At 47.0% G+C, this 14,894-nt stretch overlaps 1 protein-coding gene across 4 annotated transcripts in view; it reads right to left on the reverse strand.

Moving 5' to 3' along the window:
• LOC138651386 (cyclin-dependent kinase 11B-like) overlaps window positions 1-14,894 on the reverse strand; it is a 51,394-nt gene that overhangs the window by 16,308 nt on the left and 20,192 nt on the right. For 2 of the 4 annotated variants that reach the window (XM_069741559.1, XM_069741556.1), the window contains exons 7-14: window positions 12,291-12,401; window positions 3,721-3,843; window positions 2,952-3,047; window positions 2,303-2,440; window positions 1,999-2,064; window positions 802-986; window positions 625-715; window positions 160-281 (exon numbers count right to left, since the gene is read on the reverse strand). In XM_069741559.1, the coding sequence (XP_069597660.1) occupies window positions 160-281; window positions 625-715; window positions 802-986; window positions 1,999-2,064; window positions 2,303-2,440; window positions 2,952-3,047; window positions 3,721-3,843; window positions 12,291-12,401 (932 nt within the window). The remainder of the gene's footprint in view (window positions 1-159; window positions 282-624; window positions 716-801; window positions 987-1,998; window positions 2,065-2,302; window positions 2,441-2,951; window positions 3,048-3,720; window positions 3,844-12,290; window positions 12,402-14,894) is intronic. The other 2 variants (XM_069741557.1, XM_069741558.1) reach the window with 1 other exon arrangement.

Genomic DNA, 14,894 nt, shown 5'->3' on the forward strand with positions numbered 1-14,894 from the left:
GTTAATTTTTTTCAGATTATGCATAGTGTCGCCTCCTAGTGGACAGCAGCATAACACCCATGGTCCTGTGTCCCCCAATGAGGCGACAGAGTAAAGCCATTTCTGCAGTCTGACATTGACCACCATGGATTCTTCAGCAGCGCTGTTTCTGATACTTACCCGCACCCTGACAATATTCTCATGCTGGGCTTTTAATATGGTGTTGATCTCACGGAGGGAAGTTATAGGGAATCCTTCCTTCTCTTTTTCCATTTTTAATCTCTTGAGAGCAAAAATTTCATCTGGAAAACAATAGGAAAATTCAAAATGCCTTAGAATGATTGAATACAAATGTCAAATGAATATTTTTGCCTACAAGTTAATATTTTTGCCACTGGTGGACAAGGTATGAAACCATAGTTTCCCGACATGGGACCCTGTATGCTCGGATACACAAATTAATTTTATTCATGTTTTCTATATGCCGCAAATAACTTAATTTGAAAAGGGGCAAAATATGGGACAACTAGGCAGGATAAATGCAAGTAGAAGCTACAGAGTAAAACAACAATTTGAGAAAAGAACAATGAATGCAAATAGGCATGTGCATGTCACAATAGTAGCACAACAAACAGCTTTGCTGACCCGTCTTCTTGTCCTTTGCTCTGTACACAACTCCATAGGTCCCTTCCTCAACTCGATTCAGACACTGAAACTCCTCCACACTGCGGCAGCCCTGGTAAAATGTTATAGAAATAGGTTAAATGATTATTTCAGACCAAGAACGCTGTGTTATTAATGAACGTGTGACCTTTATATCACCTGTAGTGCTGGAAGATATTTAGGCAATTCTTGCTTCAACTCGACAGGTGTCACGACAGGAGGATCGGGGACAAATTCACCTTCTGCCTGAACATTTGAATGTGGGCTCGCAATCCTAATTTGTTCTTCTTCTTCCTCTTCTTCCTCACTCTCGGCAGAGTCATGATCAAATCTGGACTCTGTAACTGCAAAATAAGGAAAGGTTCTGATACCGACAAAGCTGCAGATAACTCCCTGAACATTTGACTGATGTAGTTTAAGGGAATCTGTCCCCAAAGCAACATGATATAGGGGCAGAGACCCCAATTCCAAAGCTGGGTCAATAACTGGGCTTCTTGCTGTAGTTCACAAAACATCACCGTTTTGTCTGCTGCAGCTCCGCTAATCCTCTCAGTGTGAACCTTTGCTGTGCTGTACTCCGTAATCATGAGCTATTTCCACACATTCCATTGATTGATAGCTTTACATTCCTTTGATAGCTTTCTTTCTATGCACTGTATAGGCAGAAATTGGTCAATCAGTATGGGGACAAGGTTAGCCAGAAGACATGTCTCAGAGCAAAAGATTTCTGCCTATGCAGTGTGTGTGTCCCATTCCCCATGCCGATGGAGAGATTTCAACCAACACAGTGAATAGGCAGAAAGATATCAAGTAATAGAAGAAGTGGGGACAGTCAAAGCTCATGAATACTGAGCACAACACAGTAGATGCTCACAGAGGACTAGAAGCGGATTTAAGTGTTTACATAAAAAATACAGCCAGCCCAGTACGAGACTCAGTACTGAGTCTCTGCTCCAACTTTATGTTGCTCTCATATCAGATAGTATTACCTTGATGACAGATTCCCTTTGAAGGGGTTGTCCGGTCTAGAATGAGAAGTTTGCAGTCACTCTGCAAACAGCAGTGAAGTATACGATTTACATACTCCCGCCCAGAACCCATCTAACAGGCACGGTCCAGTGCTGGGAGTATTCACACGTCTGCAGTCACGCAGCGTGTCTGCAGACTGGTAATTCTAGACCGGACAACGTGCAATGCTTCCGGCCTCACATGCATGACAACTTCTAGGCTGCAAATTTGGCCAATACAGGATGTATGTAATGTGGGTAACATCACTTATTCCATTGTCGTCCTTCTAAGATGGAAAGAGCAACGATCACATCTACTACAGCATGTAGATCCATACAGGACTCTTACAGATAGGAACGCGATTCCCATTCGCTCTCTCCTCTTCCTCGCTCATCTCTTCATCGCTGATCTCCTCTGCAAAATAATCAAAACCATCAATTATAATGATGATGATTGTATCAATATTTTTAGCAAAACAAAACTTACAGGAAGAGAGCAGATGGTTAACACAGAAAATGAATCATTTATCTTCATTATTAAGAAATGAGTTTTCAAAATGGACAATTTTCTTCCCTGCACATAATTAGGGAGATTGCTGGGACTGTGGGACCACATGTAGAAGCGTCATAAGTGACAGTGACAATATTACTACCAGCAGTCTGTTCTGATACAGCATCAGAGTTGCTTGCAGTTTCTTCCTCTTCCTCCTCATCATCGTCTTCCTCCTCTTCTTCAGCTTCTTCTGATTCCTCAGAGCTGGTCTCCTCTTCCTCCACTGACACAGACCCCGCTGAAATCATAGTAAAAACGATCAAGGGATTTCCCAAGGAGAGATGATAACTTATTGATAGATGGGGGGTCCGACTCCTGGGACCTGCACCAATGCGCACAACGAGAAACGTTTATCCCCGCTATAAGCCAAACGATATCCTTGGCTTTTTATAGCAGCCCCACAGCACTTGAGCACTTCCACTCCACTATTACAGGGATAAAAATGCCCTGGCATAAATAAAAAGTCTGTTTTGACGATTGGTGGAGGTCCCAGATATTTGAACCCTCACCGATCAATAAGAAACAACATCCTGTGACTAGGTTTTCACAGAAGATCCCCTCTCATTTAGGGCCAAACAAAACAAAACAATCAGGGATACTAATCAGCTGTAATATTAAGCATGAGTAAAGTGGTTGGCTAACTAACATTTATTACCCAACCACCGGGACGCCCACTGATCCCAAAAACGAGGGTCCCGTGTCACCCGCTGTAACACAATAATCATTTCCAAAGAAACACGCTCCGTTACCTGAGGACGATTCTGCAGAGCTGGATTTCCGTTCATTGTCGCTGATATCCTGTAGGTCTGACAGAAGATCCCGCACGTCCGGTCTGTCATCTTTAACTGAGAAAAACATAAGTGGTAGTTATTATACGGCAGCGATCCACAGCAGCGTTACTCTGCAGGGTTTGTTCTCAGTGGATGGGCCATGGCAGAGGTGGGCCATGGTGGAAGCGAGAAAGGGGTTTTCTCATTAGAGACCCCCGGATACCCCTCCTGGAAAACTGCTGCTTTTGAGTGTCAGTTACAGTCAGACAATTGGTAATGTAGACTGCCATAAAGATGAATGGCCGTACAGCCGCCAGCGGATATGGACAGGGGCTATCTTCAATAGACAACCCTTTAATAAGGTTTTATCGCATTCATCGTGCATCTTACGTCTCTGGCTACCAAATATTGGCAACTGCAAAGTTTCTTTCCACAGTTGCAAAATAAAAATTCACGGTATTATGTTAAAGTGGATAATGAATCTTGACCATCCTCTCTACCCCAATAAGCCTAATGCAGGCGATCACATTTTCAGGAAGCGCCAAGATAAGATGCGATTATGTGGAGAAACCGCAAATAATGCCCAACGAAGTCCATGGGACATCAATGTGCTACACAAATCACTGGCTAAAAGAGGAGAAGTTTCAGAGCGGGACGCCTCAATGTTACAGCCGTCTGCTTCTACCATTACGTTTCCCCTACTCCCTTCATAATATACATGTACTTGGAAGCCTATAGTACGGCTCACCGTGTTTCCACATCTCTCCTGTCTCGACTCTTTGCCGCTGTTGGCGCATGGGACTGCGGCTGCGGTAAGTGGCTTTATTTTTGTCGCCATGCTCCTCTCTAGCGGTTCGGTGATGAGCGGATACTGCGGAGGAGAAAAACAAAATTAAAGCAATAAACTGAAATCTACAGACATTTTCTACTATTATTTTGATCCGGCAAGGAGTCCAAAAACAGATGTGGACCATTGCCGGATCAAAATAAATTAACAGCAGCAGCAGCGAGACCTACAGTCTCATTTTCTTTTGTGGCGGCGAGGTTCCTACTTCACGTACTGATATGGGGACGTCATGTCCACTGCAGTCATGGGATGCTACATCATATCAGGCGAAGAGCGGACTTATCCACTGTGGAACTCTTTGTAGTAGTGCTGCAGATTTCATGCTTTACATATAGAGGCGAAGGGTAAAAATCCACACCGTATTTTGAGATTCTGCGGATTTCAACTTTGCAGTACTGGACAATTTCCACTGCAGATTTGCTCCATAGTGTGGGGGACGAGGGTCTGTAAAATCACATCTACCGTGTGGATTTATTGCGTGTTAATCAGCTCCAGTCATCTGAATGCAGAGGTTTCTGCATTGCGTGCATGGATCTCAGCAAACCCTATTCACGTTAATTGAAAAAAGGCCAAAATGTCTGCAATAAATCTGCGGCATGTGAATATATGCCAACAGGTCAACTAGATTTTTAGGGTTGCATATACCCGTCAGCTGGGACAGGCTAATCTAATTTATATGTATTATTCCGAATACCTAATTCGGAAACGGGATCAGTCCAACATGCAGAACATTGATGCTTGAGGGTGTAATCTGTACTGGTCCTCCATACTAGAAATACTACACAATGCACACAGCTTACAAAAAGGAAAATCTCTAAGAAGTAAAAAAAACAATGCAATTAAAGGGATTATTCAGAAGATTTTTTCTTTTCTTCCAGAGGGCATTGCTTTACTGCCTCCAGGCTTTCTGCTTTCCAGAATGGGAAGGTGTACTCCTAAATGATAGCCAGATCTGACCAGCGGCACGGTCACTCTAATGGCCTGAGCTGTGCGCTCTTCATCCTGCAGGCGGAGGCAGTTTTTACTCTGCGGCATAGGAAGCGCTGAGCCTTGCCAGATCCAGCTTCAGAGCAGTGTTTATAAGCTCTATAAAAAAAGAGCTTGAAAGCGCTGTGCTCTCTGCCTATGAAACCAGCCATCCTGATAGTCGGAGGAGGTGGCTGGGGACCTAGGCACTGAGCAGTCAGCTACAGAATTAAAAATCCCTCCGGTCTTCAGAACAGAGAAGATTTTTAATAGGAGGCAAATCGCTAAATTGTTTGTTTTTATAAGCATTTTGCAATTTTAACCAATCATGAAGTTGATAAAACCCCTTTAATTAGATAGCTTCATGTACAAACAAGATGCCAGAGAGATCTATGCTTTTTGTAAGAATAACAGGAATCTACAATTATTAGCAAAGAAAGTTTGTACTTGGCCAAAAGCTGCAGACCCTTCTTTCTTGGGGGCTTAAATAAAAGAGTTCCCAACATTTTTTTTTACTAAAAGTAGCACAAGCAACCAATAAAGAAAAAGTGTCAGACTAAGGCACCATTCACACATCCACGTTTGTGTCCTTTGCAGTACCACCCACAAGCCCGTTTTTTTTTTTTTTTTTCTCCGGGATGATAAATATGGACACGTCTCAGATTTTGAACTACGGTAATTTGCAGATCAAAATCATCAGTTCAAGTAAATAAGATGTGAAAAAAAGAATATAACACATGGATGCCTCCTGTGTCACATCTATGTGCTGTTTTTCATTGCCTAATGGGTAGGAAAGCATTTGTCCCCTTCGCCACACTGGGGGACACAGGACCGCGGTGTATGCTGCTGCTGCCACTAGGAGGCGACACTAAGTAATACAGAAAGGGTTAGATCCTCCCCCGCTGTATACACCGCCCACTGGCTCCAGATAATACCAGTTCACGCTTAGTGTCTGAAGGAGGCACACTGGGGTCTGCTATTCAGACCATACTTTTTTATTTTTAATTTTTCTATTTTTCACTTTTTAAACCTTTTCACGAGGAAGACTGGGGCGATGGACCCTTTCAAGGCTCCAATTTTTCCAAACCAACACAGACGAGCACGGCGAGTGTTGCCTCCCCGTACCCTCTCCTGCGACGTGGGATGCCATGCCTGAGCTACACTAAGGGCAACGGTTCCCTTCAGGACGCCGATCTCACCGCACCAGCAACAGACGGGAACATGGAGTGTCACCTCCATGTACCCCCTTCTGAGCCAGGCTACAGCCGGACACAGCCCTGTGAAATCCTAGGGGAGTGAACCCTTCGGATACACAGAGGCTCTCCCCTCCATGGCGTCTGTGCTGCTCCCACTGCACCACCACTGATGGAACAGCGGTGCTGCAAGGAGTTGGACCGTCCCTGTACACTTCCTCCAAAAGGGAATGGTGGATTGAGGGTTCCTGCACCGTCCCTGTCGCAATCCTGACCTGCATGCAGAGTGGCAGCTCTGCTCTTCACTCCCTCCGGGCTTCTGGCGGTGAGTTTTTTGTAGGGAGGGGGGGGCTAATTTAGTCCTTGGCTTCTGCCCTTGCTAGGCCGCAAGCCGGTAACCCCACCCACGACAGCGCGTCACCCGGCGGTCCCGCCCACCTGCCTGACGCTTCTCGCACACTGCCTAATCTCGGCGCCATTTTCAGCAGGAGCAGGAACCCTAATCCACCTCTTAGGACGGAGGCAGGCACTCAGGACGGTTAGCACCGTCGCTGCACCGCTTGGGGACAAGGCTTCTCAGGGGCACAGGACCTGGGTAAGTGCTCTGCTACACTGCCGTCAGGTCTCTCCTTTGCACACAAAGTGCTCCGCTGTTCCTCAGCTGCACATATAGCCCTTCCTGCACTGTATTGGTAGCTAACAGGGGTTCAGCATGTCGCTACCTAAAACCTCCAAAAAAGTCCACTAAAACAGTGTTTTTTTGCTTCATGCACCTGCTGTGAGGCTAAGGCGATTGAATTCCTTCAGGATCTCTCAAGGAGCAGTAGACCTAATCCATCTGTCTCAGAGAATTCCCCTACATCAGGGGAACCATCGGCCTGCAGGGGCCGTTGTTGTTTAAAACAGACAGGCATCTAGGAAACAAGTACATAGCTCATCCCCAGGCCCTCTGGCGCCTCGGCGTCCGTTACCTCCATTTCTCGCTCTCCCTCTCCAGGGGCTTATAGCGAACATGACTCCGAATCAGATTCTGAGGGGCCCCTAGACCTAGAGTCGCCAGGTTATCAAGCTACACTGCATAGCCTTATTGAGGCCGTCAACTAGTCGCTGCAGGTCGACGAAGAGCCTTCTACTTCCCTCACGGATAATGCGGTGTCCTTTAAAAGGACCAAACGTCCTCATAGGGTCTTTGCCAATCACCCGGAGTTCCAGGACATAGTCCGACGACACAGGGAGCGGCCAAATGTTTTGCAGGTCAGAAATCTCTTGAGGCCAGATATCCCTTCTCACCTGACCTCTGCAAACTATGGACAGAATCCCCTCCAGTGGATCCTAACGTATAGCTGTTAACTTCGAAGACTCTTGTCTTTGCTGGATGGATCCTCCATTAAAGATCCCACAGTTCGCCTGATTGACAGCCTTGGCCGCTCGTTTTTCGAGGCATCAGGCTCGGCACTTTTTCCCTCATTTGCAGCAACCTGGGTAGCCAAAGCCGTGGCTTACTGGGCAGATTCCCTGCATAAGGCCATACAGAAGAGTAATCTCCCTCTGGAGATAGCGGAGCTGGCCAATCAAATTTCCTTGGCTGGTGACTATTTAGTAAATGCCTCCCTAGATGCAGCTAATTGTTCTCTGCTCGCAGCAGCTATTAGAAGGGCACTATGGCTCAGGGACTGGCAAGCGGATTCTGCATCCAAAAAGTCCCTAACCTCCCTTATCTCAGCGGTCGCTTATTCTGAGAAAAGCTGGACCAGCTTATTTCGGACGGTACAGGAGGGAAGAGTAAATCCATTCCCCAGCCAAGAATTAGGCGCCCTATCTGTCGACGGCTGCAGACACGTTTCCAGCCCTTTCGCAGCAATTACGGGTGGTCCTCTACAGCCAGTTCCCCCGGTTCGGGGCGTCCCGCTCGCAGGGACAAGTGTCCACAGACCTTGTACAAACCCAACCACTCGTGGAAGGCCCGCTCCAAGCAGGCCAGATCTAAGGGATCTAGGCCCCAAAGATACTCGGCCAAATGACTTGCAACACTGTCCGGATGACACAAGCAGAGTAGGCGGCCACCTACTCCTGTTTCGCCATGCCTGGCTCACAGTCGTTCACGACGAGTGGATCAGGGATCTGGTGACCTCCAGATACAAAACAGAATTTTCTTCCCCTCCTCCAAAACATTTTTTTGCCTCTCGTCCCCCTAAAGTGAAAACAAGGGCACGGTCCTTTTATCAAGCCATAGAGTCACTCAGCCAAGACGGAGTCATTACCCCGGTCGCGGAGAATGAAAGGTTCCAGGGTTTCTATTCAAATCTGTTCGTGGGCCCAAAAAAGGATGGTACAGTCAGGCCCATCCTGGACCTAAAGCTTCTAAACAAATATGTCAGAGTCCGGCACTTTAGGATGGAATCTATCTGCTCCATCATCTCCTCGATGGAGCAAGGGGAGTTCCTAGCAGCCATCGATATTAGGAACACATATCTTCACATCCCAATCTTTCCCCCTCACCAAACGTTTCTTCACTGCGCCGTTCGCGGAGAACATTTTCAGTTCACGGCGCTGCCCTTCGGCCTCACCACTGTCCCCAGAGTGTTCACAAAGGTCATGGCGGCTGTCATGTCCATTTTATACTCCCAGGGCGCAGTCTTACAGACGACCTTCTGATCAAAGGGCCATCTTTCCTTTACTGCAAGGAGTGGGTCCACATTTCATTGGATACCCTTTCTCGGCTAGGCTGGTTGATAAACCTGACAAATCTTCTCCCATTCTAGCTCAGCAAATTTCTTTCCTTGGCATGATTCTGGACACTTTCTGAGGGTTGGTGACTCTCCCTCAGGACAAGCCTTAGCCCTTCAGCAGGGAGTCCGGGCGCTACGTCAACCGTCCTCTCGTTCCATTAGTTTCGGCATGAAGGTCCTCGGGAAGAGGGTAGCCGCAATGGAAGCAATTCCCTTTGCGCAGCTGCATCTTCGTCCTCTACAACATGCACTCTTGGACGCATGGGACAAGAGCCCCATCTCTCTCGATAGACGGTCGGCTGACCCCTTGGGTCAAGCAGCCACTCCACTGATGGACGCTCCGGTCCTCCCTCTTACAAGGGAAGTCCTTTCCCCAGGTCCATTGGCTGGTGGTCACTACTGATACCAGCCTTCTCGGGTGGGGAGCTGTCTTCCGTCACCACCCTGCCCAGGGGACTTGGTCCCCTCAGGAATCACGTCTTCCCATCAATGTCCTGGAGAGTCCAGTGATTCGACTGTCCCTGCGGCGGTTCCATCGTCTCTTAGCAGGCCGCCCCATCCGTATCCAGTCGGACAATGCCACAGCTGTGGCTAATATCAATCATTAAGGGGGCACTCACAGCAAAGCTGCAATGCGCGAGGTAGAACACATTCTTCGCTGGGCTGAAAGGAACCACTCGGTCATCTTCGTTCACATTCCAGGAATGGAAAACTGGGCCGCAGATTTTCTCAACCGTCAAGGCCTGGCCTCGGAGAGTGGTCTCTACATCAGGATATTTTCAAGCAGATCAGCCTTCGCTGGGGAACTCCCGACGTGGATCTGATGGCATCCTGGTTCAATGCCAAGGTACCCGAGTTTCTGTCCCGGTCCCGGGACCCGAGAGCCATCGGTGCAGACATGCTGGTCCTTCCATGGAGTCACTTTCGCCTTCCCTGTTTCCCTCGTTACCCTTGCTTCCGAAGGTCATCAGGAAAATCAAGGCAGAGGTGGTACCTGTGATCCTAGTTGCTCCGCACTGGCCACACCAAGTGTGGTACGCAGAACCGGTCCAACTTGTCGCAGACTTCCCTTGGCGACTACCAGATCAACCAGATCTGTTTTCTCTGAGTCCGATTTACCACCAGAACTCAAGAGCCCAGTGTTTGACGGCTTGGCCGTTGAATTCTGGGTTCTAACCCAGGTGGGTTTTTCCCGTGAGGTTGTTTCCACCATGATCAACGCTCGAAAGCCGGTGTCGATGCGCATCTATCATCGGACCTGGAAAACCTTTTTCAAATGGTGCAGAAGCAGAGGTCGGCCTCCGATAGTTTTCAACATTCCCACCATTTTGCAATTCCTTCAGTCCGGTCTGGACTTGAGCCTAGTGCCGAGGTCCCTCAAGGGACAGGGCCCTCGGCCTTGTCCGTACTTTTCCAGCGTAAGATCGCTTCCAAACCCCAGGTGAACACGTTCTTTCAGGGAGTCTCCCATGTGGTACCTCCCTATAGGTCTGGATACCTGGGACCTTAACCTGGTCCTAAGTGTCCTACAGGACTCTCCCTTCGAGCCGTTGCAGGATATCTCCCTAGGTCGCCTTCCTAGTCGCGATCACTTCGATCAGAAGAGTCTCGAAGTTAGCTGCTCTTTCCTACCGTGCTCCTCTTCTGACTTTTCACCAAGACAAGGTAAGGTGGTCTTCAGGCCGTCCCTGACCTTCCTTCCGAAGGTGGTGTCTTCGTTCCACCTTAACGAGGATATTGTTCTACCCTCGTTCTGTCCAGCTCCATTGCATCATGTGGAGAAAGCTCTTCACTCCTTGGATCTTGTGAGGGCTTTCAGAAGATACGTGTCAAGGACGTTGTCTTTTCGTCAGACGGATGCGCTGTTCGTGCTCCCGGAGGGGCACCGGAAGGGATTGGCTGCTTCTAAGTCAGCAATAGCCAAATGGATTCGGTCGGCTATTCAAGAAGCTTACCGTTTTAGAGGCAAGCACATTCCAGTGGGGATCAAGGCGAATCTACGGAGCAGGATTGCAGAGCGGCGACCTGGTCTAGCCTGCATACTTTCTCAAACCATTATAATGTCCATACTCAGGCATCAGCAGATGTGGGCCTAAGTAGACGAATTTTGCAGGCAGCAGTAGCGCACCTTTAGACAGCGGGTGCTGTTATATGGTTGTCATGATCCGTTCCAGGGTTTAATCCTGTCTGCCCTTTTTCCTGGGGATCATGTTAAGGGTTAACTTTGCTCTACCTCATTCTGGGTTTGCTGTGCTATTTAGCTCCGATGCATCCTGCTGGCGGTGTCAGCTATAGTTCTGCCTTCGGCATGTGAACCTGACTATGGTAGCTCTTGATCTGTCCTGCTGTGATCCCTGACTTGCCCCGTGTCTTTTGACTCCCTCTGTCTGTCCTTTTCCCAATGTTTCCCTGTTTGTTGGCTTTATTCTCTGGTTTTTGACTTGGTTCGTATTCGGACTCGCTTCTGCCTACTGTCTTTGTCCTATCCCCTAGCTTGTTCCTGACCACGTATACTGCTGCTACTATTGGTACTTCTGCTTCTAACGGTATTTTGACTTGTCTGACCACTCTCTCCCCACTTGGTGGCGTCTGTTCTACTGCTCTGTGTGTGCAGTCTTATTTCCCTTTCAAACACCCCCTGTTGGAGGTTGCGCTATACTGCCCTGCAGCAGCATGACAGTGGTTATTTCCCACCCAGGGACTGCTTTGGGATGTCCCACAGTCCTGTGTCTCCCACTGTTGCGAAGGAGAAACAGGGATTTTTGTGTACTCACCGTAAAATCCTTTTCTTCAAGCCACTCATTGGGGGACACAGCCCCCACCCTTTTTTCTTGTTGCCTATGATGGTTCCAGTTTTGAAATGTTGTACCTACTGTTAATGTTGTTAATCTCCTACTGCTTGGTCACTGAACTGGTTCGATGCGGAGCCAGTGGGTGGTGTATACTGCAGAGGAGGAGCTAACCCTTCTTGTATTTACTTAGTGTCAGCAGCATACACCCACGGTCCTGTGTCCCCCAATGAGTGGCTCAGAGAAAAGGATTTTACGGTGAGTACACAAAAATCCCTGTTTTTTCTCAAGGAGGGAAGGACACGGACGTCTGAATGTGATTTAAGATTAGAGCCGGACAGAGCGTCCAAAAACCATAATGGTTATGTGACTTTGTGGGCAGTTTTTCGGCAAAATTGTGTGAATGTATAGGATTCAATGTAAGAAGGGCAACATCGGCAGCTCATCAGGGTACTCGCTATATCGTCTGACCTCACCCAAGTAATAGAAATGCTTTACACAAAAGTAAGGATGATTCAGCATGGAAAGGAAAACCCAACTGACCCCATTAGAAGTCTGTGGGGTATTCGTCATAAGAACAAAGAAGCCACAACAGCCTGCATCATTCTGCCCTTTGACCAGAGAGATGTCAGAAGAGTCACTATTTTGATCTCTCTAGCTGCCAAACGAGAAATTATGAAACATTAGTTGGAGCCAGCTTGTCCGGCTGAGAAAGGGTTACGGGGATACAATGCAGTACAGAACTGCCACAAAAGTTAATGTCATATAAATGGTTTTAAAAAGCTAAAACTTACTTTGAGTGCTAAACTCTACAAGTATTCTTGACTCTGCACTGTACTGCATTCTCTCAGTCTCCTGCAAGAGCCCTGGCTTCCTGCGTTCAGAAAGCGCAGATCCTGCGAGCCCTAGAAGGCATGTGGTATAGGTTGGCAAGTGCAATTATGCGGATTATTACTACCAATTGATTGCTATCAGATCACTTTAAAATTAATCTGTCAGAAGGTTTTTGCTATGTAATCTGAGAACAGCAATGGGATGTGTGTTGCTGTTTCAATACAATTATTGTTTTATCACCAGGAGATTAGGTGTCTGGTGCTTCCTAGTCCAACTCTGTCGCCACCACAGATTGGCTACTTTCTGTGTATACTGTACATAGGCAGAAAGCTGCCAATCAGTGGGGTTATACAGAGCTCAACATTCAGAGCTCTGCTAGATCTGCAGCAGAGAAAACCGATATCACAACGGCTGCACCCAGTAAACTTAGTAAATCACCGCTGGAATCAGGGTCTCTGCACCTACATCATGCTGCTGTCAGATTACATAGAAAAAAACTCCCAATAGATTCCCTTTAAAGGGAACTTTTCATGACCAGAAACGCTATTTACCTGCAGATATAAGGTTGATCTGCAGGTAAATAGCTTTAAAATCATGTTGGGCTGCTCTACTGGATAGAGGAAGAACATTAAAAGGAGTATTCCCATCTTCAAGATCTTATCCCAACACGTAACAAAAATAATAGTAGCAAATAACTCCAATTAGAACTGTAGTATAGTTCTCCTGATTCCCTATGTCTCTTGCCTCATGTGAAGGCATTGCAGTAGCATAGGTATCCATGGTTATGACCACTAACAACTAAGGCTTTCACATTTCCGTTTTTACAATCTGCACAGGATCAGTCAAAAAGTTGAAATGACGGATCCTGTGCAGATTGTGGAAAATGGGAGCACTGGGCCAGTCTTTCTGATGGACCCGTCGAGGCTATGTGTACCTGTTGTGTATGCATCTTCGCAGCGGTTTTCTGCTGCAAACACATATACACAACACAAACCAGGTTAAACAAAAAAAAAAAAAAAAAAAAAAAAAAAAAAAAAAAAATCGCAGTATTCTCACCTACCGGCGTCCCGCGCAGCGATGCTCCCGACAGCTAGAATTCCTAGTAATACATTGCGAAATCTCATGAGACCGTGACTTCTCGTGAGATTTTACAATGTATTACTAGGAACGCTAGCTGCCGGGAGCATCGCTGCGCGGGACGCTGGTAGGTGAGAATATTGCGATTTTTTTAAAATTATTTTTAACATTAAATCTTGTTACTATTGATGCTCCATAGGCAGCATCAATAGTAGAAAGAGAGAGAGCGAGAGAGGATTTCCCTGACGAGAAATTCTTCCACGCATGATCTCTTTGAAAAGACGGGACCCGTCGCTGGATGCCTGCTTTTCACAGGCAGCGACGCATCCTGCGCCCATAGGATTCCATTGTAGCCAGTGACGGGCAGCGCAGGATGCGTCGCTGACCGATTTTCCGGCGTGCAGAAAAAAACGTTCCTCTGAACGTCTTCTCTGCCCGACGGACCGTTTTTTTTTACGCAGGATCCAGTGCACGACGGATGAAACGGATGGCCATCCGTCACATACAAGTCTATGAGAAAATGCAGGATCCTACATTCTCAAAAATCGACGGATTGTGACAAGACGGAAGTGTGAAAGAGGCCTAACTGTCGCTATATGAATGGTCGTTACTATCGATACTTAAGCTACTGCAATGCCTGCATGTGGGGTAAGCGACATAGCAAATCAGAAGAACTATCTTACATTTCTAATTGTAGGTATTTGATAATATTATCATTATTATTATTACATTCACAACATACTGGGATAGGATCTTGGAGATGGGAATTCCCCTTTAATTTTTATTCTCCCTGCGGCTGCTCGCTACTTATCATTGGGTCAATATAGAGAGCGGATACAGTCACTGCAGCTGTGACAACTCTTCGACACAATGATTGACAATCTGCCCTGCACAGACGCTGCACAACAAGCTGTAAATATGCCAGGGAATGTTTAGTGCCACTCTCACTGTATATTGAGTGGTGACTGTACCTGCTCTCTCTACCGACTTCAAAAATGGAAAAGAGCGGCTGCTGGGAGGATACAAGTTAATTTTCTCCCTGTAGCTGCTGCCCCAGTAAAGCAGGCAGGATTTTAAACACAATTTACCTTCAGATTAACCCTATATCGGCAGGTAAATATCTTTACTGGACATGGCAGGTTCCCTTTAAAAAGAGAAACAAAAAAAGAAAGAATAATGGTGCTCTAACGTATAGGTTATTAACTTGGCTCATGTCATGTATAACAAAAGCTAAAATTCATTCCTTGACCTGAAGAGACAGAACCACTTTGAACAATTGTTATATAATATACAAATCAGGACTGGGAAGTCTGCAGTTAAAGGGCTGTTCTACCTTCAGGAGAGCACTGGTCCCCAGCCTCTCTGCTTTGCGTGGGAAAATGTGCTCCTGAAGATTGACAGCTGGGACCAGAAGCACGGTTGCGCCTGTGGTCCTATCTGCGATCTCCCAGGAAGGCATCGAGGCTGGTTGGACACAAGTGATCTGG

Source organism: Ranitomeya imitator, chromosome 10, assembly GCF_032444005.1.
Source record: "Ranitomeya imitator isolate aRanImi1 chromosome 10, aRanImi1.pri, whole genome shotgun sequence".
Lineage (NCBI taxonomy): Eukaryota > Metazoa > Chordata > Amphibia > Anura > Dendrobatidae > Ranitomeya > Ranitomeya imitator.